Consider the following 24984-nt stretch of genomic DNA (forward strand, 5'->3'; position numbering starts at 1 on the left):
ATGAATTATTATTCGTTGGAATGTTGTTGTGTTATACTATGTGTGATTATAATAAAATGAACGGCAAGGGCCGAGAGCGGCGTAGGCCGGGTGCGGCAGCGGGGCCGAAAGTAACACTCAGCACATGGGATGCTTATATTCAGGGTGGGACCCAAGGGATACATGAGTTATCCTCGCGGTGAGAACCGATACCCAGGCTTCGGTAAGGCTCTGGGGCGGCATGGCCGTGTTTGCTTAGTCTAATGGTTGACTTGTTTATCTGTGGATTATCTGTTATGATAAACTGTATAAACTGCGTAGGTTATGTTCTGCATGAGTTTTCTTGCTGGGCTTCGGCTCACGGGTGCTCTGTGTTGCAGGTAAGGGCAATGACTGAGTCAACCAACAATGAGTACGGAGAGCGTGAAGCGACGCGTACATGTTTGGCCTGCCCGATTGCTTTGGTTGGGGGTTTATTCGAAAATGGATGTAATAATCTATGATTTTAGAACTGATCAATTGTAAACTTATTTCAAGATGTAAATAGCTTTCAAACTTTATTTTGGGATCCCAAATGTTTATTTCTTGAAGTTTTATTGAAACAACGCATTTTTAAAGATTACAGCCTTAACTTTTAATTAGTCACACTTTCGTTTCAAATCCTTGGTTAGCGAGTTAATTGCACAAAGTTTTCTTTTAAAACTCACTTGGTAACGGATCTAAGGAAGTAGGGCGTTACAGGCTTGGTGACGGCTGGCCTGGGAGATGAACAAGGCATCTTGATTGGCCAGAGTGGCGTACTGCTTCAACTGCAGGTTGGATATGGTCGTTCCAACCTGGGCTAATAGATTCACAACCAACGGAGCCGTATCTTGTCCCAAATTAGGATGAAACCCGGTCTCAGCAGCGAGCCGGCCTACAATCGGTTGCGAAGTGCTAAAGGCCGCTGGGCACTCGGTGAACTCCACCTTTCGCCGGATAGTCAAGGCCTGGTAGACCTCCTCCCATTTGTCCCGACCATCTTCCCAGGCCCGGGACACTAATCTTGTCCTCTCCTCCTAGAGGACCATGTCCCCCTCCTCGGGGGGGGGGGGGGGATTGACGGGGAGCACGAGAGCCACCGGGATCTCCCGAGTGACGATAAGGCTCTCCCCAGAAGAATGCTCCTCGGCCAGGGCGAGATCTTTGGTCCTAGCCCTCTTGGCCTGACTCGCGGACTCGCTAGCGGCCGAGTCCGCGACTCTTTTCTCTAGCACCCGATTCGCCAAGGGCTCTTGCTCGAAATCAATGACCGGGAGATGAACGGGCAGACACGAAACGACTTCAATGCTGACTCTACAAAATAGAGTTATTTTATCACTTTTTATGTGCTAATTGTTGCTTATTTCTTGAGTTTTTAAGTAATTTATTAAGTTTTTAAGTAATTTTGAATTTATTAGGCTTATTTTAATTTTATAGATTTTTGTGTATTTTTATAGTTATTTTGTTGTAAAATATTGTAGCTAATTATTTAAATTATTGTTGTTTAGTTTGGGGTAAAAAAATGTTGTTTTATTGAAACTAAATGTTAAATTAAATTAAGTTTTAATTAATATTTTTAATGAATTAATATGATTTAGTTTATAATTGAAAATATTTTATTATGATTTAATTTATGTTTATTTTGTAGGGAGTTTGTTGTATTACTGGTGTTTGAAAAACCAAGAAAAATGAAGAAAAAGTGTGGCATTTTAAGGAAAAGCAAGGAAAGTTGGCATTTTCCTCCTGGCCCAATCCTTGCTTCCGCATGCTTCCAGCCAACACATCACCCGAGCCTCCCTGTTCTTCTCCTTCGCCAGCTATCCCCAGCCCTCACAGCCGTGCACCAACGAAGCCGATGCCTTCCTCCTGCTCAGATGCTCCCCACAGGATCACCCAGCAGCCTTCGAAGCTTCCCTGCCCATCGAAGACTTCTTCAGCAGCCAGCCCACCATTCCAATTCCCAGGCCCACCCAGGTCTTTAGCTGTCCAGCCCAAGGCCCGCACCTGGCCCACTCCAGTAGAAGATCCAACACAGGCCCAATCGAGCCCAACATGCACCTGCCACAACTCTCTTTATTTTCTCTTGAGCCCAACAAAGGCACAAATTGTCCCCTTGTCTCTTTGTCCAAAAACATCATTTTTTACCCAAACTTTTCTACACATTTTACCCAAAAACATCATCATTACACCCTATAATTTACTACTATTTGCCATATTATTATTAATTTAATCAATTTAAATTGATTATTTTAATATACTCATTTTGGCAATAAATAGGGAGTTTTGAAGACCATTTAGGGGTGTCAATTTTTAGGGAAGTTACCACACTACACATTCTACACTTTCAAGACCTCTCAATTTTCTTCTTCTTCTTTTTCTTCTTCTTTGTTGTAAATTTTCTATGTGTTTTTTAGAGGAAAAATTTGGGGGTTCATCCTCCAAATTTTCCTATTTATGTTTGTAATTTTTAATTTGTATTGGCTATTTTTAGAGGAACAATTTGGGGGTTTCTCCTCCAAATTTTCCTATCTATGTTTGTAATTTTTTTGTTTGTAATTTCTACTCTAGTTATATGCTTCTAATCTTTTTCATAAGATTATTAAGATCATGATGAAGCAACTTGTAACTAGGTAATATTTATGTTGTATGTTGATTTCCCTTGTAATGCAACAACGTTTATGGATTTTTCTTCTTCATATATGTCTTTCATCTTTAATATCTCATATTTTGGATTGTTAGATAATATGCACTTTGTTCTTCATTTTGCAAAAACATAATATTCTTTGTGTAAGATGTGTCATTAAATTGTACACATCCATGCTTAGAACAAAAATATTATGTTTTGCCTTATAAATAATGTTATTTGATTTTTTGTTGTTTCATTAGGTTGATTCACACTAAATACTTTGAAATTATAATTTTTGAAAAGTGAAGAAAAATCCTATCTTTCTAGAAGTAATTTGTGCTTAAAATTATAAATCTATTTGGAAAATGATAGTTTGAATTATTTTAACTATCACTAAAACTTGGGAATCAATATACTAATAAATATTATTAAACTTACATTTTGTGGATTCTAGTATCTTAATAATCTTTTCTTTTAACACTTATTTTCAAATCATTATTGGTTTATTTTTATTCTCTTAAATAGCTTTATTTTCAATCTTTTATTTTATGTTCATAACATTAAAACTCATCAATCGTTGGAGCTAGGTTAGAATTTATTAATTTTGGTTTAAAATAGTTTTCTTTTTTATTTTAGACAACTCATTTGGGTTCGATCTCGTGCTTACACGAACATTATATTCCATATACGATTCGTGCACTTGCGAGTATAAATTTTTAAAACATACCTGTTTAGGGTCCATCAAATGCGTACCATCAAGAGAACAGTCGTGGTTGGAGTCCTCTCGACTACTTTCAGGTCCGACCTCGAATCCCCACGGACCAAATCCAACACCTTACTCTTGGGCAGGCCCTTGGCGGCCTTCTTCGCCGAGGCTCTGGCCGCGGCCGCCCGGGCCTCCATCATTTCTTTCATCTTGGTCACAGGGTTAGACTTGTCTGAATTGTCTGAAACAGACAAACAGAAAGAAGTCAGCAAGATATATGAATGGGGACAAAAATTATATAAAAGCAAGTTAGTTTAAGGTCCTCCGTGACTAACCCTTATCTAAACCACGGGCACGACTCAACTCCCCTAAGGCAAAGGAATGAATGCGGTCCCCCATGTCGTCCAAGTCTAGAAAGTTACCATATTGCAAGAACCCGGATGAATACATGAGGGCTGAGGTATCCAAGAAAATGGGGTAGGGAAGCCCCACTTCCGGACGGCCCCGATCAGATAGTCTCGGTATATTTTCCTATCCCTAACTAGGCCCTCGAGGCGAGGAGCATAAGTTAAAAGCAAAGGTGAATTACCTTGCCCCGAGATGTTGGCTTTGGGAGCCCTAGTGTTTGGCTGAGCCTCCCCAAAGAGGGCGTCTAGCTCCCCAGATGTGGCCCTCTCCACTTGGTGGGCCTGCTCTTTTTTCTTCTTGGCTGCATCAGCGCGGGTCGCGGCCTCAACGACCTCGATATGCACGAGGGCCAATTCCTCCCTCAGGGCGGGATCTCTCTTGCACTGCAACCCCCGGAAGCTAGGGGTCGCGATCGTCTGGTTGGTTGTGAGCATTCAAACCAGTCGTAAGTTCTCCGTGTTCACATGGTCCCCCACGTCCAGCTCCTCCATACTCAGAGTGGCGTAATATTTCTTCTGATCCATGATTGACTTGGTGAGGAGAGTTTCAGCATATGGTCCAGTTTTATAGGAGCATGGATGAGAAATAGACAAAACAGAAAGAAAATGAAAAGGAGTTAGGGAGAAAATGACTTACCCATGCGCTGGTATTCCAGCTCCAAATTGGGGTTCTTCTGCAAGAGAAAACCGGATGTCATGAACTAGTAGTGCTTGACATCCCGAGGGTGCTTCCAGGAACTATAAGGAGCCGGATAGTTACTGTGGGGCTTCAATCTGTAGAAGCCATCTCGGGTCTTATCTTTGACGTTAAGTTGCGACTCCAGCTTGTAGAAATATAGCACCTCCGCGGGAGTAGGCGGTGGGATATCCTTTGATGCACAAAAGATGCGCCCCGCGATCAACTTGTAGGCCTGGGGCAAGATTTGGAATGGCACGATTCCCACAAACTTAATGAATCACGTGAAGTAGTCATGAAGCGGGAGAGTGGCTCCCGCACTAATGTGGCCTATGCTCCAGGCCCCGAATTCGCCCACACTGGTGTGGGCCTTCTCCTCCCTCCTGGGCAGCCAATTGTAGAAGAGTCCGGGAGTCGATTTTTCTCCTAAGTGCTTCTCCAAGGCATCCGGCATCTGGTAGTTCCGGAATTCATTTTTCTCCCCGTCCATCTCCCATGTGTTACCACTGGGAGGCTTACGCCCTTCCAGGACGATAGGGCCCAACTGAACATACTCCTCCAGATGAAGGGTGACACCACCGCTCATGATTAATGATCTGGGAACAATTAAGGAAACAAGAAAACTAAGTAGTTAGCACCAAAACCTAAAAAGATTGGTTAAGGTACGGGGGTTTCTCCTAGAACTGCTTAGAGAATTCAACCCGACCCAGATTCGAGATCAAAGGAGATCCCGAGAATCTTGATCGGGAATTACTAAAGAAAGGTTTTTTCTTGATTTTCCCGAATCAATCCGGGATGCCCGAAGAGATCCGGGACAAATCTACCGGAGATACTACCTAGACTGTCTATTCTGCAAGTCTCTATTTTGCTCAGAACCACCCAATGCGGTGGTCCCGACCCTAACTATACTATGGTCTCTGAGGAAAAAAAAAAAAGGGGGGGGGGGGGGGGGTAAAAGACCAGGAAACTGACTATGGGGGACTAGATCTGGAAGTCGTGGGGTCTCCAGCAATAGTGTTGGCAAGATCTCGGCTTTGAATCGGCAGAGGCGATATAGGAGCTCGTCCACTAGTTGAACCGGGACCAGATTGTTTGACAGTGGTGCGGAAAAAATGTGGTCCGGGAAGAAACGGCGACAGAGGTGAAGCATTCGTCGGAGAATCTCGTCGGCAAACTCAGACATAAAACGCTCTCTCTCTCTTAGCTCTGATTGTTTAGAATGCGTAAACTTGCAAATGAAAATCTAGGGGTATTTATAGAGCCAAAAGAACATTTCTTGATTCGAGGGTTCAGGATGGCTTCCCTCATCTAACGGTCCCGAATTACGCAGGGGTTTTAATTAGCCCACTTGAGTATCAGATCACGGATTCGCCAAGTCACGATCCGCGCCATCCCGATCAAACGATCCAAAAAAAGGAAATTTTAGGAATTTTCCCATCCGACGGTCCCAATTGATGCATAAATATTAAATGATCCACTCGATTACCCTATCAGCATCACTCATACAGATGAGACACCTCAAAATTTACACTGACATTTGGTTGCCAACACGATAATTAAGAGATTCTCCCTGAATCTGTCAGGCGCGAGTAATGTGGACGCACCAGTTATAGGGAAACCCGTACGTGTAGCATGATGAAGTTGAAAGGTCAGGGGTCACCCAAGCGTCCTTGAAGTAAACAAACCCACCTCTTGGTAAATGAACTGGGCCGTTGGGATTTAATCAACGATATTGGCGCAAACACTTTTCATGCAAGTTTACATCAACCGATCCCCCACGAAAATGGACCCATTTCCTGGGGAACAAACTGGGATACTGAAAATTGATCTGGGAAATGAAGCAAGCCTCCACTGCGCGAACACAGATAAAGCCTTGGGGGGTCAATGTTATCCCTGTTTCCTCCCCGTACATGTGGCATGATACTCTAGGTCCATGGGTTATCCCGAAGGGATCCGAGGCCCAGACTGAGCCTAAGTGACGGGGAAGGAATGAATCCTGGTGGCCCAAATATTAGCAAGCCCAACATTATCCACTAGACATCGCCCGCATTGAGGAAGCTGGGACCATGACTTGGGCACAGTTCGTCAACCCGGACCCAGTATAAGGCGTCGTCCGGGGTGCGAATAAGGAGGGTGTTTCCAAGTCTAAGAATGGATCAGGACGATAGCAGATGAACCCGAGCTCTGGTAAACGAACCAGGATCATGGTAAATGGACTGAGACATTGGTAAATGAACCTGGACCAGGCATCCGGGTTGGGCAGGATAGACTATCCCCGACATTGACATCTCCCCGAGAAACATGGAGATTGGTCTCCTCAACTAACCTGCAAAAGAGGTTACATATGAAATGTACGCCATCATTCAGAACAGTAGCACCACTACTCTGACAGATCCTGTCCCCAGGATCCCCTTAGCAGTCCACGCGGACCAGTCTGAAGCAACGTACTATTGTCAATCGAAAAGCTGGAATAGGCTCAAGGTGGCCCAATGGGCCCTGATTAGTGTATTTTATTTGATAGAATCCTTTGTATTAAGCCTTCGTTAGTGAGCAAATTATGATTATATCCATATTGGGCCCCGATTAGTCCGACCCAAGCCCAGTGCACCCAACTACCTATAAGTAGGACCAGTTGTGCACTGTGGAAATGATCCGAGTTTTCTTTTGTAAGCACATACTCTGCTCAAACTTACAAAAAAACTCCATTGCTAAAGCTCTCTAATCTCTAATACAATAGACTCGTGGACTAAAACTCTTTAATACCCTAACCACGTAAAAATCCTTGTGTTTTTCTTTTTAAATCATTTTTTTCTCTATCTTATTTTTGATAATTCTAGTTTCCGAAAAACTCGCTAAACAATAATGTACATATTTATTTTGTAATTTTTTTTTTATGATACAAACTAATTATATATTTATATATATGCACGTAAATAACTTTATATACACTGTTAAAAAAAAGTAAGAAATAAAAACATAATAAAAATTGATAATATTAATCAAATAATATAGGTATTAATTTTTGTGCAATGGAACATCGTCACACACACCTGATCGCAACGCCTACGGCCGTATGGCCAAATGAAGCTTCACTTGGTCTCCTTTCTCAGGCAGTGCTCTTCCCTGAAACACATTCGTCAAGCTCACGGCTTTATGGTTCCCACTGGTCTTCAAAACGACAACGTAGTCTTTGCCCAATTCATCCAAGCCTGCTCTTCTCTCGGCTACTCCACCTACGCTTACTTGGTCTTCATCCACAAGAAACTAAAACCCAACATTTATCTTTACAACACCATGATCAACACTCTCTCTCCTTCACATGCCATATCCCTCTATAACGACATCTTTTTCGCTGATTTACGACCTGACACTTACTCGGTTCCTTACGTTTTGAAGGCTGTGATTCGGCTTTCTGCAGTTGACGTCGGTCGTCAGATTCATTGTCAAGCTATAGGAACTGGGTTGGACTCGGATGTTTGTGTCGGTACTTCACTCGTTCGTATGTATTCGTTTTGTGGGTGTGTTTTGGAGGCCCGGAAAGTATTTGATGGAATGGGTGTAAGAGATGTGGCGCTCTGGAACGCCATGGTCACAGGTTATGTTAAGGTGGCTGATGTTGATAATGCATGGAGGGTTTTTGAACGAATGCCGGAGAGAGATTTGATTTCATGGACTTCGGTGATTGCCGGGTTTGCTAAGATGAAGCGGCCAAAAGAGGCTATCATGGTGTTTAGACGAATGCAGCTTGAGAATTTGGAGGCTGATGAAGTTACAATCTTAGCTGTACTTTCTGCTTGTGCTCATTTGGGTTCAGTAGTGTTGGGGGAGAGGATCCATAACTACATGCAGAAGCGTGGATTTTCTAGAAAGCTTCATCTTAATAATGCACTCATTGACATGTATGCAAAATCAGGCAACATAAGAAAGGCACTAGATGTTTTTCAAAGTATGAAAGAGAGAAGTGTCGTAACTTGGACAACAATGATGTCTGGGCTAGCTCTTCATGGTCTTGGAAGAGAAGCAATTGAAATGTTTTCTCAAATGGAAAGTGCTCTAGTTAAGCCTAATGAAATAACTTTTATTGCCATTCTTTCTGCTTGTAGCCATGCTGGGTTAGTTGAAATGGGGCGCTGGTTCTTCAACAACATGGCTTCACGACATGGAATTCAATTGAAAGTTGAGCACTATGGGTGCATGATTGATTTACTGGGGCGGGCGGGTTATCTTCAAGAGGCATGTGAACTTGTTAGGGGAATGCCATTTCAAACGAATGCAGCCATATGGGGATCTCTTCTTGCTGCTTCCAATATACACGGTGAGTCTGACCTTGGAGAGCATGCTTTGCAACAACTTATGATGTTGGAGCCCCAGAATAGTGGAAGTTATACTCTTTTGTCTAATATATATGCTGCTTCTGGTAGCTGGGATGAATCTGGGATGATAAGGAAGGTCATGAGGGATACAGGTGTTAAGAAGATGGCCGGGGGAAGTTTCATTGAAATTAACAACAGAGTTCATGAATTTATTGCAGGAGATACATCACATTCAGAGTTCTATAAGATATTTGAAGTTCTATATGATATATTTAATCAGTTGAAGATTGCTGGACATATTCAGAAGGAAGGAGTTGAGCTTCTTGCATTTGACGAGTGAATGTGATTTAAATAAATTTCATTCTTAAAACATTTACCACCAGATCCGTTTTAGTCAGAGGGTGCATCAAGAATAGAAACAAGATGTAGGGCCTTTGCTTCCTGAACTGAAAGACTGATTCCAACTTATGTTGAGAAATGGAAGTTGAATATACATATGATCGCAAGCATTTCCCGCATTTCATAGTTTGACCAATAAATCAATGAGGTTCCTTTACATGTTCATATGTTCAAAACAAATAAAACAATATATATATGTATATTTATATATGTAATTACACAAATACTGACCATATAATAAAAATAGTTCTAAACATATTAATTTAGATGGCCAATTAGCTGATTTCAAGGAACATCTAAGGTGCTGGATATTTACTTGTTCTTTCAGTCAATGCTCAGCGATGATAATTTAACGGGGCTTCATGAACACATTATGATGCCACACAGGACAGCCCCTTTGTTTGTACCTGTATCATTGCTCATTTGTCTATGAATAGAGGGTTTTTTTTGGCTGAAGGTAAGTTGCTATGATGTTGGAATGATGCAGTACTGTTTATATAGGAAAGGGCTTGAAATCTTCTTCTTCTTCACCACCATGGCTGCTGCTCAAGGGCGTTTTTTTTTGTTTTTACCTCTCTCTAGATTTGATTCATAGGATTAAACCGTAGAAAAATTCATGCTCAAGTCCCAAATTGTTGAACCCTGATACTAGAAGTGCACTGGCCCCAAGAATCTGAGCTTTCCCTATAATATGATTACATATACCTGACCAAGAATGGAACAAGAGAAAGATGTCAGGTCATGTATTCTGGGAAAAAAAAACAAGCAAAGTTTATTAGTCATTTGTTGTAGTTTCTTCTTGAGATCAAGTCAGATTTGAGCCAATCATACTTTGGAGAATAGGATCAACAAGCAAGATTTAACTTTTATAAATTTGTGGTCTTACCTAAGACTTCTGTATTTTCCTGCGGTTTCACTGATGTCATGATTATTTCCTTTGGATTCTCATTGTCCATGATTAAGGCCCTTTGTGTTCTCATATTATGTATACCAGGTCTTGGGCATGAATTTTCTATTATAAGATCTACTGTGGCCAAGTCTTCACTATGGCTTTCATATGTACCTGTCTCTGTGGGCACTTGTGAACAATGAAGCTCTTGTTCTGGTACTGTCATCTCTGTAAGAACTTGTGAACATTGCAAATCTTGTTGTGATACTGACATCTCCGTAGGCAATAGTAAATATTGTAGGTCTTGTTCTGATACTGACATTGATGAGCCCGAATCATCTCTTGTTTCAAACATACAATGGGATATTTTAGATGGTGAGAATTTGCACCATGCATTCTTTTCTGGAAAGGTAGTTTCTGAAGATTGTGGTCCGCCTTCTTTCTGCATTGCAAATGTTTGGTCGACCTTGTTACCATCTTGATTCAGATCAAAACTACTGCCCCAGATTTTGGGTGGAGAAAATAAGCTGCTCTGGTTTTCCTCCATGAACATATTTGCCAAGCTTATTGTGTGTAGTATTTTCTCACTATCGAGTGTTTCTGGTGGATGTATGGAGTCACATCTTGGGTATGTATTGATAAAATTTTCCATATTTATTGGAGGTTTATAAATTTCTACTTGTTTCAATCTTCCAGATCTTAAAACATCAAAACAACTTTCATGTTTTTCATTGTTTGCAATCTTTTTCTTTGTGAACTTATAGTTATGCTCCTCTCCATTTTGCAAATCATCTACTTTCTTTCCTTTATATTTTTGTTTCTTCTCTGGGACAGGAATTGCTAGAACCCTTTTGCTTTTTTGAGAAATAGTACTCACCCTAGGTTCATTCTTGTGCAAACGTAGCCAATTGTCAACTTTTGAAAAGTTTGTAGAGATGAAGCTATTTTTCTTTCTTTTTCCATATCTGTCACTGTTGACAAGGCAATCCTTTTGCTGAGTTGAACTCTTTGATGACATTTCCTGTTCCAGGAGTATTATACTTTTTATATCACTTTCAGTTGCATCCTGACTGTATTCTGTTTCATCTGCATTACTTTTCACATTCAAATCCACCAAACAGCTATTTCTTGAGATACTGCATTCTGAATTGTTTTCTGATATACGCTTTACAGGGAAACTCACAGACTCAGCACGATGGGACAATGGCCTTCTTCTTCTAGCAGGGAATTTTACTTTCTCTTCAGATGTTTGGTTGTCTGCTCCAGATTTTCTTGTGCTACAAACAGTAGGCTTCATAAATCTTGGTATACTTGATAAAGGAGCTGCTATAGCTTCTGTAGTTTTGCTCCTTGTTGTTTCAAGATTATGTTGGTTAAATTTGGTTAACAAATGAGAGGCCTCTAATTGCTCATTAGAAGATGGAGCAGTCCCTGTTAGTTTCTGTAATTCTTCATTAAACTTCTCGATCTTTCTTCTGACTTCTCGGCGTTCATCTTCAATCATTTTCATTTTTTTCTGCATGTGTGCTATTGCAATTTCCTTTTGCTCTCTTTCTTCCTGATATGCAATATTTCAGTCCAGTGATCAGGAGTCAGGATTAGTGTAGCTGATAATTTTAAAGACAACTAATTTTATATTACTTATGGTGATCTGAGATGATACTCCTAGCAAGCTGACCAAGTAAATAGTTTTTATTTTATTTTTTATAGTCCACTGAATATTAATTATGTATTTTCAACAAAATTAATGAAATTTTCTCTAAAATAGTTAGCTGATAATATGAAAGATTATCATCTGATTTTATATTAGTATCTGTTTGATAAACCTCCTATACGGTACACCTATGCTAGGAGGCAGCGCAATTAATGATTAGATTTGGGGATTGGATAGCTACAACAAGACTCGTTTTTGGCTAAAATTACTTCTGATTTGCATCAAGGGTGACAACGAGCTGCTGGATTTTCTTTGGACCACGGCAGATTGTTGTATAAAGGGTGGTTGATGTTGTCGAAGGAATGTTCCCTTATTTCCACCATTTTACGAGTGTACTACAATTCTCCGGTTTGGCGGCCACTCAAGAGAGGACAAGACTTTCAAAAGAATCTCTGCTGACTTTTATTGGGTGCGGAAATCAGTGGCGGAATGGGTTCGTGAGTGTGACATCTGTCAAAAGAATAAGATTTTGAATCTGTACCCTGCTGGGTTGCTACAGCCGATAGCTTTGCCTTCGCTGGTTTGGGACGCTTTGACTATGGATTTCATAGAGGGGCTGCCGCGATCACATGGTATGGATACGATTTTGGTAGTGGTGGATAGGTTCAGTAAGCACGCTCATTTTCTCTTGCTGAAACATCCTTTTACTGCTCGAACAGTGGCTGAACTGTTCTTGAAGGAAGTAGTACGCCTTCATGGGATCCCTTCGTCTATCATCTCAGATCAAGACAAGGTATTTATGAGTCACTTTTGGCAAGAGTTATTCAAGTTACAAGGTACAGAACTCCGCCATAGCACTACCTATCATCCCCAAACAGATGGCCAATCAGAAGTTGTGAATCTTTGCTTGGAAACGTACTTACGATGTTATGCTTCTGAACAGCCGCGTTCTTGGTGGCTCTGGCTGCCATGGGCAGAGTACTGGTATAATACTTCCTTTCATACGGCATCCCAACACACTCCATTTAAAATTTTGTATGGTCGTGATCCTCCTGCTCTTATCTGCTATAAATGTGGAACCACTCCAGTCTCTTCAGTGGATGAGTTGTTGGAAGAACGGGATGCGTAGCTAGACGATCTTACTATGCATTTGCTTCGTGCTCAGCAGAAAATGAAGGACTCAGCGGACAAGAAGCAAAGAGATGAGCAGTTTGTGGTTGGGGAGAGGGTATTTGTTAAGCTGAAACCTTCCGCCAGAAATTCCTTGCCGCTAGGCGCAATGAGAAACTTTCTCCTCGTTTTTATGGACCATTTGAAGTGTTGGCTCGTGTTGGGGAGGTGGTCTACAAGTTGAAATTTCCTGCTACTTCCACAGTTCATCCTATCTTCCACATTTCACAACTTCGTTGGGCTCATGGGGTCACTCACTCTTCACTATTGCTTCCTCCACAACTCAGTCCAGATCTAGAATTACTGGTGGAACCAGCTGAAGTGTTGGGTGTTCGCAAGAACGAAGAACTGGAGGTGTTAATCAGGTGGAAGGACCTGCCATTATTTGAGGCAACCTGAGAGAACTACAACAATTTCCTCAGTTTCACCTTGAGGACAAGGTGAAAGTTTGGACGGTGAGTAATGATAAACCTCCTATACAGTACACCTACGCTAGCAGGCATCACAATTAATGATTAGATTTGGGGATTGGGTTCTTTAGGAAAGTTCAGTGATTTGGGTTAATCTGGTTTGCTGGCTGTTTCTATTTTTGTTGTTTCTGTTTTGGTTTGTTTCCTGTTTGGGGTCAAACGTGTTTGGGCAAGTTAGGGGAATAAAAAGGGATGAGAATAAAGAGTTAGGCATGTTTGATTTTGTGTAATTGAGCGCTAGCTCTTGGAGAGAAACCAGGTCTCTCGAATATCCTGAATTGTTCTTTGCTATTTCAATAAAATTTTCTCCCATATTCCTTATTCTTGTTCTATATTTTCATGATATACTGTGGAAAATATATTCTGATATATTATTTCTTTGAGAGTACTGCCATTTAAATAGACACTTTACAAACTATAGACTAATTTGGTATTAAATACCAAATATTCTAGGGTAATTATAATGGTACTAAATCAACCTAAAATCCTCAAAAAAAGGAAAAAATATTTTGTGTACAGATTGGTTTCTCATTCTTGAGGGATACCGAATTAATTAAAATAATAACATAAAATAAAAAAACAATATTTTCTACACCCTCCCTCAAGCTGGTGCATAGAGATTCCACATGCCCAGCTTGAAAACAATCTCATTAAAACTGTCTTTCGATAAGCCTTTAGTCTGTGGGAAAATCAAACTGTTTTTAGGAACATTCCTAACTTAGAATGATACTTGTAAGGCTGTCAGATATTCAAAGATTTGACAGCTATTCTTATTCTAGGAAACTTGTTAATTTGCTAATTTATTTTCTATATATTTGTGATTTGGTTCACACTTATCATATATTTGTATAAATATATGTTCACTGAATATAAATAAAATATACAATTTTTCCCAATATTTGTGGCTAAGAATATCAGCCTGCTGTTGTTTGCTGGGAACATACACAACACATAACTCTTTCTCTTCAATCTTTTCTTTAATGAAGTGTCTACCACTTCCACATGCTTCGTCCTATCATGATGAACTGGGTTATGTGCAATGCTGATTGCTGATTTGCTGTCACTATATAACTTTAAAGGCTTCGTTCTTTGAAGTTTCAGCTCTTCAAATATACGTTTAATCCAGATTAGCTCGCATACTCCTTGAGCAAGAGCTCTAAGTTCTGCTTCTGCACTACTTCGAGCTACTACTGACTGTTTTTTACTTCTCCAAGTAACTAAGTTCCCCCAAACTTTGGTACAATAGCCAGTGGATGATCTTCTATCCTCAACTGATCCTGCCCAATCAGCATCGGTGAATGCCTCAACACCTCGTTTTTCATTTTTCTTGAACAATAAGCCAGTCCCAGGTGTTTTCTTTGGGTAACGTAAGATTCTGTACACAGCTTCTAAATGTTCTTCAAGAGGATTGTGCATGTATTGACTAACCAGGCTCACGACGAAAGCAATGTTGGGTCGGGTATGAGACAAGTAGATTAGTTTACCCACTAATCGTTGATACATTCCCTTGTCTACCGTCTTCTTTTTCGTATTCTTTTTGTACTTGCCTTTTGGTTCAACTGGAGTTGCTACAGGTTTACAACCACTTATTCCGGTTTCTTTGAGAAGATCCAGAATGTATTTTCTCTGTGATACTGAAATTCCTTGTTTAGTCCTTGCCACCTCCATACCTAGAAAGTATTTCATAGGTCCAAGGTCTTTCACTTCAAACTCCTGGGCTAGTACACCTTTAAGCTTGTTTTGCTCTTCATAATCATCACCACATAAACAATGAGGATAGTCACCTTACCCTCTTGTGAGTGTTTGAAAAACAGTGTGTGATCAGATTGAGCTTGTTTGTAACCATGCTTTTTTATCACTTGATTAAATCTTTCGAACCACGTCCTTGGAGACTGTTTTAGACCATAGAGAAATTTTTTCAGATGACATACATTCTCTTTTCCATATCTGTCTTCGAAGTCTTGAGGAATTCCCATATAAACTTCTTCCTCCAAATATCCATTGAGAAAGACATTTTTGATGTCTAGCTACTGTAAGGGCCAGTCTAGATTGGCAACAATAGATAATAGGACCCTCACAGTATTTAGCTTTGCAACAGGAGCAAATGTCTCATTGTAATCTACACCATGTGTTTGAGTGAACCCCTTTGCAACTAGTCTTGCCTTGTACCAGTCAGTTGTTCCATCAGCCTTGTGCTTAACTGTAAACACCCATTTACACCCTACCACATGTTTATCTCTAGGCCGATTGACAATTGTCCATGTGGTGTTGGATTCTAACGCCCCAATTTCGTCATACAGTGCTTGCTTCCATTCTTTTTGTGCAAGTGCCTCGGCAATATTCTTGGGAACTACCACTTGCTCAACTTTTGACAAGAAGGCTCTATAGTGAGGAGTGAGTTTACTATAGCAAACATATTTGGACATTGGGTGTTGAGTACAACTCCGAACTCCCTTTCTTTTGGCAATAGGTAACTCAGACTCAGATTCAATCACACTGGAAGACTCAACAGTAGGAATATTATCAAGTAAAATAGGTTCAAGAGAAGGATTACTAACATCAGGAGTAGTCTGTGGATCAGATTCATGAGATGTTGGAGCATTAGTGGACTATATTACTTGATGATGTTTTGGTCGCCGAGAGTAGACTAAGAGCTCCTTAGTCTTAGGTGGCTGAGATTGTTGTTGCTCAGATGAGTTTGGAAACTCTGAAATTTTAGGAAAAGCCTTGGGAAGACAGGTATCCCAACTAGAAACATCACTCACTGTCCCTCCCTGAAGTGAAAGGTTGGGATAAAAGGATTTTTCTTTATGAAATGTAACATCTATGGAGACATAAAGACGACGAGTAGGAGGATGATAGCACTTGTATCCCTTTTTTGTAGAAGAATAACCCAAAAAGACGCATTTAAGGGCTCTAGGATCAAACTTAGATCGGTTTGGACCGAGAACATGAACATAAGTAACACACCCAAATGTTTTCAAGGGAAGATTAGAAACTAGCGATGTATTTGGATATACCTTGAGAAGCATAGATAGAGGAGTGTGAAAGTTCAACACTCGAGAGGGCATTCTATTGATAAGATAGGCAGAAGTGAGGATAGCCTCATCCCAAAAATGTTTTGGAGCTGAGGTTGTGAACATAATTGCTCGAGCAATTTCCAATAGGTGTCGATAATCACCTAAGATTGAGTTGAAATATTCAGTTCCATTGTCAGTGTGTAAGACTTGGAGATTTGCATTGAATTGATTTTTGACCATAGAGTGGAAATTTTTAAAAATCATGACAGCATCACATTTAGATTTAAGCAAAAACACCCAACTAACACGTGTGTGATCATCAATAAAAGTGATAAACCATTTTGTATTGGTAGTATTGGTTATTCTAGATGGTTCCCATATATCACTATGAATAAGATTAAAAGGCTGAGTTGATTTGTAGGGGATAGAACGAAAAACAGCACGTGTATGTTTGGCGAATTGACAAATTTCACATTTAAGTAAGCTCAAGTCTTTATTCTGAAACAACTTAGGAAATAAATATTTTAAATATGAAAAACTAGGGTGACCTAGCCTATAATGCCACCGAATTATATCATTATTATTGATAGAAATACAACGAGAAATAAAAGCGTTATCAACTTGAGTAAGAGGAAACGGATCAAAGTAATACAGCCCGCTATATGCCTTCGCATTCCCAATTATCTTCCCCGAGGACATACCCTGAAAATTACAACCAAGTGGTGAGAACGAAGCAAAACATTGCTGATCATGGGTTATTTTACTGACAGAAAGAAGATTACAGGAAAAATTGAGAACATGAAGAACATCATGGAGTATAATAGAAGATGATAATGTAATAGATCCTTTACCAGCCACAGAAGAAAGAGAACCATCAGCTATTTTAATTTTTTGAGTACTTGGGCAAGGAGTATAAGTGGTAAAGTGACTGGACAGACCAGTCATGTGGTCCGAAGCCCCAGAGTCTACTATCCAGGTAGATTTTTGAGCATTGAAGGCAATAGAGGTACCTTGAGTGGAAGTAGATGAAGGATCAGATGCGGAAGCATTGGTTGTCGTGCTCAATAGTTGATGGAGTTGAGTGATTTGGGCTGGAGAAAATGGGAAAGGCTCGGGTGGTGCTGCTGTCAAGGCCTGGCTGTCAGAATTGTTACGATTAGAGGATCGAGGTTTCCAATCAGCAGGTTTCCCATGAATCTTCCAACATGTCTCCTTGGTATGAACAACCTTACTGCAGTGAGTACACCAGGGACGATCACGGCGAGTCCCTCGAGAATCATCACCATTATTAGGACGTCGGGCAGCAAGAGCAGATTTCTCAGTTTCAGCAGCAAGAGGGGAACCCATCATGACTCTTTTGCGACTCTCCTCCTTACGAACCTCTGCAAAAGCTTCACGAATGGTGGGAAGATGATTTTTCCCAAGAGACGACCACGTACCTCATCAAGCTCTCGGTTAAGTCCATGGAGAAAATAAAAAAGTCTCTCTCGATCAAGCATTTTTTGATAAAATGAGGCATCAGCAGAACATTTCCATTCAGGAACATAAAATAGATCAATCTCTTGCCAAAGATTATAAAGAACACCGTAATATTGAGTTACTGTATTAGAGTTTTGTCGCTGGTCCCGAAGCCGAGATTTGAGTTCAAAAACTTGAGCAGAATTCTCCAAATCTGAGAAAGCTTCCTGGACAGTTTCCCATATTTCTTGAGCAGTGGAAAGAAACAAATAAGTCTTACCAATATCCACCTCCATTGAGTTGATCAGCCACGCCATGATAAGAGAGTTCTCGGACTCCCATTTGTCATAAGATGGATCGGCAGGTTCAGGAGCAGCAGTAGAACCAGTCAAATACCCCAAGCGTCCGCGACCACGCAGGTACATCTTCACGGATTGGGACCATTGCAAGAAATTCTGACCATTCAATTTGTGGATGGTAATTTGGAGAGAATTTTGGTGATCAAATGAAGAAGGAGAGGCATTAGAAGAGCCCTTGTTGATGGTGGAGTCGGCTGTGGTATCATCAGAGATGGTGGGATTAGGTAAGGTGGCCATGAGGAAGAAGAGAAGGCAGCGATATTGAAGAGAAAAAAAAAGGCTGCAATTTCTGAGGGTAGACTACGATTTCTGAGGGAGAAAAAAAATTGTGATTCCTTAGGGTGAGGGTATCGGCTCTGATACCATGTGGAAAATATATTTCTTTGAGAGCACTGCCATTTAAATAGGCACTTTACAAACTATAGACTAATTTGGTATTAAATACCAAATATTCTAGGGTAATTACAATGGTACTAAATCAACCTAAAATCCTCCAAAAAAGGAAAAAATATATTGTGTACAGATTGGTTTCCCATTCTTGAGGGATACCGAATTAATTCAAATAATAACAGAAAATAAAAAAACAATATTTTCTACATACTATCTTAGTGTATCACTGTTATGTGTTTGGAACTTTTTGTTCTTTTATTTTATGTAAATATTATGCCTCAAGAGTTATTTGGTGTAATCTTAAAATTTATTTCATCCTTTTGAGACTGGTCACATCTTATAAAAGTTTTCTGGAGTCAGAAAACTCAACAGTCTTTTTATCATGTAAAATGTTAAAAGGATTAAATGTTTAGTTTAGACCTTCATCCATGCTTATTAGAATAGTCAAACAAGTTGTCTTTATAGTAGATCAATATGTACTTCGTGGGATAACAACAAAAGCCTTCCCTAAGTTTTGACTGAATTAGACAACTTTCCTGAGTTTTCAAAAAATCTAGGATCGATTGTCTAATTTAGCCCATAAACATACGGAAAGTTCTTTTTAATTATCTCTAATTTGTTTATACTACCCTTGTACATGAGCTGCATCTTCTTGAAATAAAGACAAATTGTTTGGCTTATCTAGGGGTAAATAACTTATCAAATGGTTATATAAAGAGAAAATAGCTTAGTTTGTACTATCCTGTTTATATTGTTGGTTTTATAAAATTATCTTAGAGGAGGTCTAAGGAACAGAATGTTAACTTTACTTACAGTTGAATCCATGTCCCCCAAATGAATGCTTCTCACCCTTGTTGCAAAATTTAACGAGCACAATGTCTCGCATATATCTTCTTCCTTTTGACTAACATGCACTAGCATCAGAGTTTTCGAATCTTCTCCTGAAATTATGAAGTTTATGTAGTCATGAAAAGAAGGCAGTCAACGTAGGAAATTTAAACATATTGTTTAAATGTGAACAAACAAGTCTTGCACAGAACAAATCAATCTGTCCGTTTTTCTGGAATAACCATTTTCCCTTAACATCTTCCAGGGTTGTGTGTAATTACAGAAAGTAAAACTTGCTCTGCTTGAAGTGGAAGACCTTGAAAGTAAGAACAGTATATCCTCATTCATGCAGTGTTTATTGTAAGTAGAGATATTCTAGTATCTTGACACTAGTTAAGATAAGACAGTTTAGTATGCTCAAGGGAGGAAATGATTACCAAGGGAGTCTTTAAGAACTTGTGTTAGCTTGCTGTTCCTGTTAGAAGCAACAAACGAATTTCATTACGGTTTGTTTTGTAATGCTAATAAGCCAAATAAATGCGTGTATTATTTCATTTAAAAAGAATTTAGAATGCCACTCTACGAACAATTTGGAAGCTTAAGACACATGAAAACTTGTACTGTCAACCTTGTCATTGATAAAACAGCTTAGGACAAAACAAAGAAGTTCCAAAATAACCCCATATTGGATTCTCAAATCCCAGTTTAATCAGATGAACATTGGTTACTACAATAATGTTCCACCTGAGTACTGCATCTTAGTGTTTTAGTGAAGGATAAGACCTTAATTATATTTTACTTTTGGAAGAGACTTGTAATATACCTAAATTATATGGATTAATGATTAAGTGAACGTTACATTACCTATAAGGTACATGAAATTTTTTCTTTTGAAGGGCGTGGATGACATCACCAAGAGCAGAAAGTGACAAGTTGATGGCCTTCCCTTCATCAAGTCTTCTTCCCGAAGCCTTTGTCTTAAGCACGCGCTCACTTCCGCCAAGGTCGACAAACCATACTTTATTTGTTTCTTGGCGCCTCTCAGGAGCATCAAGACATGTGATTGATAGGCGGATCAAGCTAGAAAGCAGTATTAGAAAGGTAATCTCAGAACACTTAACTAAGTTTCTTGGATGAAGAGTGTTTAGCATAGCTCTCTTTTTATTTATTTATTTTTTTTCAGTTTTCTAAACTTCGCTCCCAATTCTGCAAAACGAAGTTGACTAGTATTTTAGTTGGCCAAGTTGTTACCAATGTGATCTGCTTGATGTTTTGTTAGAATTTGTAGAAGCAGTTGATCTGAACCGGCATCCTAATTTATACAACTTCAATGCTTGGTTGAAGTCAGTCACTGGAATAGCCACAAGGTTGTCAATTTCAATCCCTCCCTTAGCATCTGTTTGGATTGAGAGACTGTTAACAGAAGAATAAACTCATATTAGAAAGCATTTAATGTATCCAACAATGGAAGTCGCTAGAGCAAACTAGCCAAGAAATTCACACAATGTGCAAGATGACATTGGGAGGACCCATTAACTGAAATTAGAGTGACTTTATTGATTACGCAGAAAATTCGGAGACCTGGCTTCTCTCCTAGAGCTATTGCTCAATACAAAAATAAGAAAAGGCATACACACCCTTACACTCTTCTAATTTATCCTCCTAAATTTTCTTAAACAAACCGACTAGGAAATCTTAAGACAATCAAACTGATTCTATGACAAGTAAAACTTTCCATGGTTATCCTATTTCCCAAAACATTTCCACCAACTACAATTTCCTCGGAGCATAGGTGTATTGTATTGCAGGTCCATCAGCATAATTGTAAAAGAATGTTGAAAGCTGTTCCTTTAATCTTCTATTCTCTTCTTTTCTCTTGATCAGTCACGGTCACGCTACCACTTACAGCTCATTGCTATTCAGGTGTGTGACTGAACATCTATCACATTAGTTGGTATAGAAGTTGTATGAAGTTGGGGTTCACAGGGTTACTCCTCTTTATTTACATTTTTTTTTCATATAATGTTGTTAGTCAAGAACATGTGAAAATTACATCCAGTTATGCCTCAGTTTCTGCACATGGAAGTAAGATATACGAAATTAAGCTTTAGCTTCTATATCTCTTACACATACATACCCCTTTTAAGGCTGAAAATGTAATTGTAAAGATACATTGTGGAAGCTTATGGAAATAAGGTCATTTCATGCATGCGTGTTACCTGAGACGTTGATAAATATATATGACTAGATGCATGTTTGCCATCTCATGTTATTGTAAATGTGCTTACCATGGTGGCGTAGGATCCATTACTTTTGTTGGCTGAGGGACAAGTAAATCTTTTAGGTTTCCTAGGTAAATCTCAAGCATACTGAAAGTGAAGACGAATACGTGGTTGCTATCCACTGCCTGTTTAAAAATTGCCTCCATTGCACGAGCTACCACTCCTGGGGACTGTGGAATACCTTCCTACAATATATATGATATAAAATAACATTAGTTAGCACAACCGAGCGCATAATTTGATTATGTGATGTCTGGCCAATCGGTCATATAATACTTTCAGACTGAGGTTACTGAATCTTCATGTAGTCTAACATGACTTTTTTAGATGAGGAGTGCAAGCTTTAGCACTATTATTTCCCCCACCTTTTCATGCTCACTTATTGTTTGCCTTGTGGAATAAAGTTAAATGAGTTTTTATTTTGTTTGTATTGAGATTTTATATCTTAAACAGTTGATGTGCGTATAAAAGAAACAAGGATTAGTTTGTTGCCAGCACCCCTCTTTCTTGTTTAATCATCCACTTCATAATATGTCACAAGCGACTAATGCTGTAATGGCATAAGGAGATGCGTACCATGGTGAAGATTTTCCCTGTGCCAGTCTGTCCGTATGCAAATATACATGCGTTGTACCCATCCAAGGCTGATTTAATAACTGGTTCAACTTCTGCAAAGACTTCATCTGAAATTGCACATCAAATTCAGTCACAAGACAGATAAATACTAGTTTGGGATGATTATATGTCAAGTTAGTGGTCCCTTGTGTATCATGAAGAAAAAGGATGAAGTACCTTGTGATGAACCTGGATGGAAAACCTTGTCAAAACTGTAAGTTTTATTCTTGTTCTTTGCTAGTTTTAAAACAACATTACTTGAATCCAATGCTGCAACAGGTTTTAACTGGCCAAAGTTCTCTGGAACTGCAATGGGCCTAATACGGCAAAAGACACGAATGTTCCCTGCATGCCAAATGTGAGAAGTTTGTAGTCGAGTATTATTGTTTTATGATGGTTGCATAGTATAATGATTGGACATTCTGTATGGTTTTGGTTTTCCTTAACAGCATTTTTCATTAAAATATTACCATATATGTTTCACAACTTTATGAGATAAAGATGACTAACCTCTCAAATCTAGAAACTCATTTAGTACCTTCCTTCTCTGTGTGTTCAGTTGATTTATGTAGGCCGTTAAAGCAGCAATTTCATCTGTTATGAGAATAAACAAGGTGATTCTGGAATAAAGATCACTTTGCTAAACTATGAAGAGAAGCTTTTCAAATGCACAGGTGCTAGCAATCAACATCTGAGGACTTACCTTCAACCTTTGAAATGGAATTATGCAGTTCATCACTTTTCTTCTTCATGGAATGCTCCGTTGCAACATTAATCGGTTTTGAGTTGATAGATACCATATCGGGTGGTACACTTTTCATTATTTCGCAAACAGATTTGACCCAGTTGGAAGTCACATGTGATTTCCATCCTAGCAGAGAATGAATTGTTTCAGAAAGTTTGTGAACTGGTTTTCTGGACTCCATGGCGTTGTCTTCTGAACTCAGCATATTCTTGAAGGGTTATTTGCACCTTTGACAATGTGGAACTAATTTCTACATCTGCATCTGCAACTGAGCTGTTTACAGAAACAAATGAATTAGTCTATTTCTTTTCCTTTATGTCTAATAAAAAAAAAGAGTTAAATCTGCATATGAGATGTTTTAAGTTTTTATCCTAAAACAATTAAGAAAAAAGGGTTCAGCAGATTTTTACTTGAATCAAAATTCACCTATTCAATCATGACTACATATTTCTTGTAGTGTTTTACTACGAGTTATTTTGTCCACTGTCTTCATCTGAACTTTTTCTCTTGTTGATCTAGAAAAAAGGCTTTAAAAAATTTAAGGAAATAAATATGGACATGTTACTGGAGAAGCCACCAAAATCGAGATTGAAATTTTTTATTGTTAGGTAGGCAGAGACAGAGCACAAAGTTTCAGTAACATCACCCTACAAGGCATCCATCATTTTACAAACAACTTTTCTCAAGTACATTCCTCTCTTAAGGGGCTAAAAAGACTGCAAATGGAAGAAAAATAGTATTAAAGGCATTCTTTATTTAAGTCATGATTTGGTTCTATTTTGATTTGTACCACAATCTTTCCTGTATATCTTTAAGACAAGAATCACAATCATTTAAACACTGAGGAAAACCAAATATTAGAAGCTTCAAAACGACAAGGAAATACTACTAATAGTAAAAGGGTCAGAAAAACACCAATCCAATTAATCCAATCAAAAGACTAGCTTTCTTTGTGAAAGATTAATTAAGGAAATAAAAAGGCATGGAGTGAAGAGTGAAGAAATACGAGGAGTGAAATCCGTACCAGAAAAAGATGATGCAAAACAAGAAGTGACAAAGTTGTGGAGAATTTGGTTGATTTTCAACAAATAAGATAGTTGGGAAGAGTAATTATTTAAATACCATGATTTCAATGAAGGAATAGCAGCAGCTCAGAACGTTGTCTTGGTTGAAGTGTTCTTGCCACAACAGAGATCCTTGGACCACGACAAAGGTCAAAATACTTATACCACCAAGTAGCCTCAACTCATAAAAATATACTCCAGTCAAAGCCTTTGAATGAGCCTATGCCCTTTCTTAGAAGAAATGTAGTATAATAATATAAACATAACTACATAAGAAGGAAATAATACGCGAGAGAATTTTGGTTTACTGCTCACAAATGACTTAATGGCTGAGCAAGTATTTCTCTTCTGTTGCAATTCTCAAGTAATAATAATAATAATGGTGGCACAGACTTTTGTTTTATTAAGATATCTCTAAAACCCATGTGAAAGCATCAGGAGAAACCCACCATTTATTTCATATGTTATACAGACAATGATTGTTGGAGTGTTGCTTATTGACAAAATACATCTGATCTGCTTGCTTTTCTATGCAAGAAATGAATGTGAGAGAGAAAGAGAGAGAGTTGAGCTGGGCTAGGCTAGGCTTGACTGAGGCCCCATTATGACTACCAAGATGATGCAACTTCACTTCCATCCACAAAAACCAGTGCACCACATTTATATAATAAATAAAAAAAAACAAAAGTAATAATGCACATGACAGTAATTTTTTTTCTAAGAAAAATGTATTTTTGTATTTGAAAAGAGATTTTTTAAACATTATTCTTTCTTACTCTTACATGTTTTGTTGTACTTGAATAATAAATTATAATACAAAAGATTTGAGTAGAATGAGAATATAATGAGATAAAAGAATGTAATACATAAGATAGAGAAATGGAATAATACGCAATTTTAAATATAATGACGA

The 24984-nt window shown here is 38.9% G+C and overlaps 2 protein-coding genes across 2 annotated transcripts; one reads left to right on the top strand and one right to left on the bottom strand.

The window, feature by feature from the left end:
- Positions 1–7460: 7460 nt before the first annotated feature.
- LOC133818800 (pentatricopeptide repeat-containing protein At5g56310-like) lies at positions 7461–9393 on the top strand. The gene has a single exon (XM_062251862.1). It carries the CDS (start codon positions 7497–7499, stop codon positions 9066–9068), a length of 1572 nt encoding a protein of 523 aa, XP_062107846.1. The 5' UTR covers positions 7461–7496; the 3' UTR covers positions 9069–9393.
- LOC133818799 (kinesin-like protein KIN-14T) lies at positions 9220–24621 on the bottom strand. Its single transcript, XM_062251861.1, has 12 exons — positions 24130–24621; positions 22966–23280; positions 22773–22856; positions 22440–22607; positions 22224–22330; positions 21654–21832; positions 20617–20778; positions 20230–20445; positions 19803–19840; positions 19351–19478; positions 10014–11574; positions 9220–9832 (listed from the first exon to the last, which is right to left on the bottom strand). The coding sequence occupies exons 2-12, from the start codon at positions 23210–23212 to the stop codon at positions 9717–9719; spliced, it is 3006 nt and encodes a 1001-aa protein (XP_062107845.1). The 5' UTR covers positions 23213–23280; positions 24130–24621; the 3' UTR covers positions 9220–9716.
- Positions 24622–24984: the final 363 nt, after the last annotated feature.

The sequence above is a fragment of the Humulus lupulus genome, chromosome 2 (assembly GCF_963169125.1).
Source record: "Humulus lupulus chromosome 2, drHumLupu1.1, whole genome shotgun sequence".
Lineage (NCBI taxonomy): Eukaryota > Viridiplantae > Streptophyta > Magnoliopsida > Rosales > Cannabaceae > Humulus > Humulus lupulus.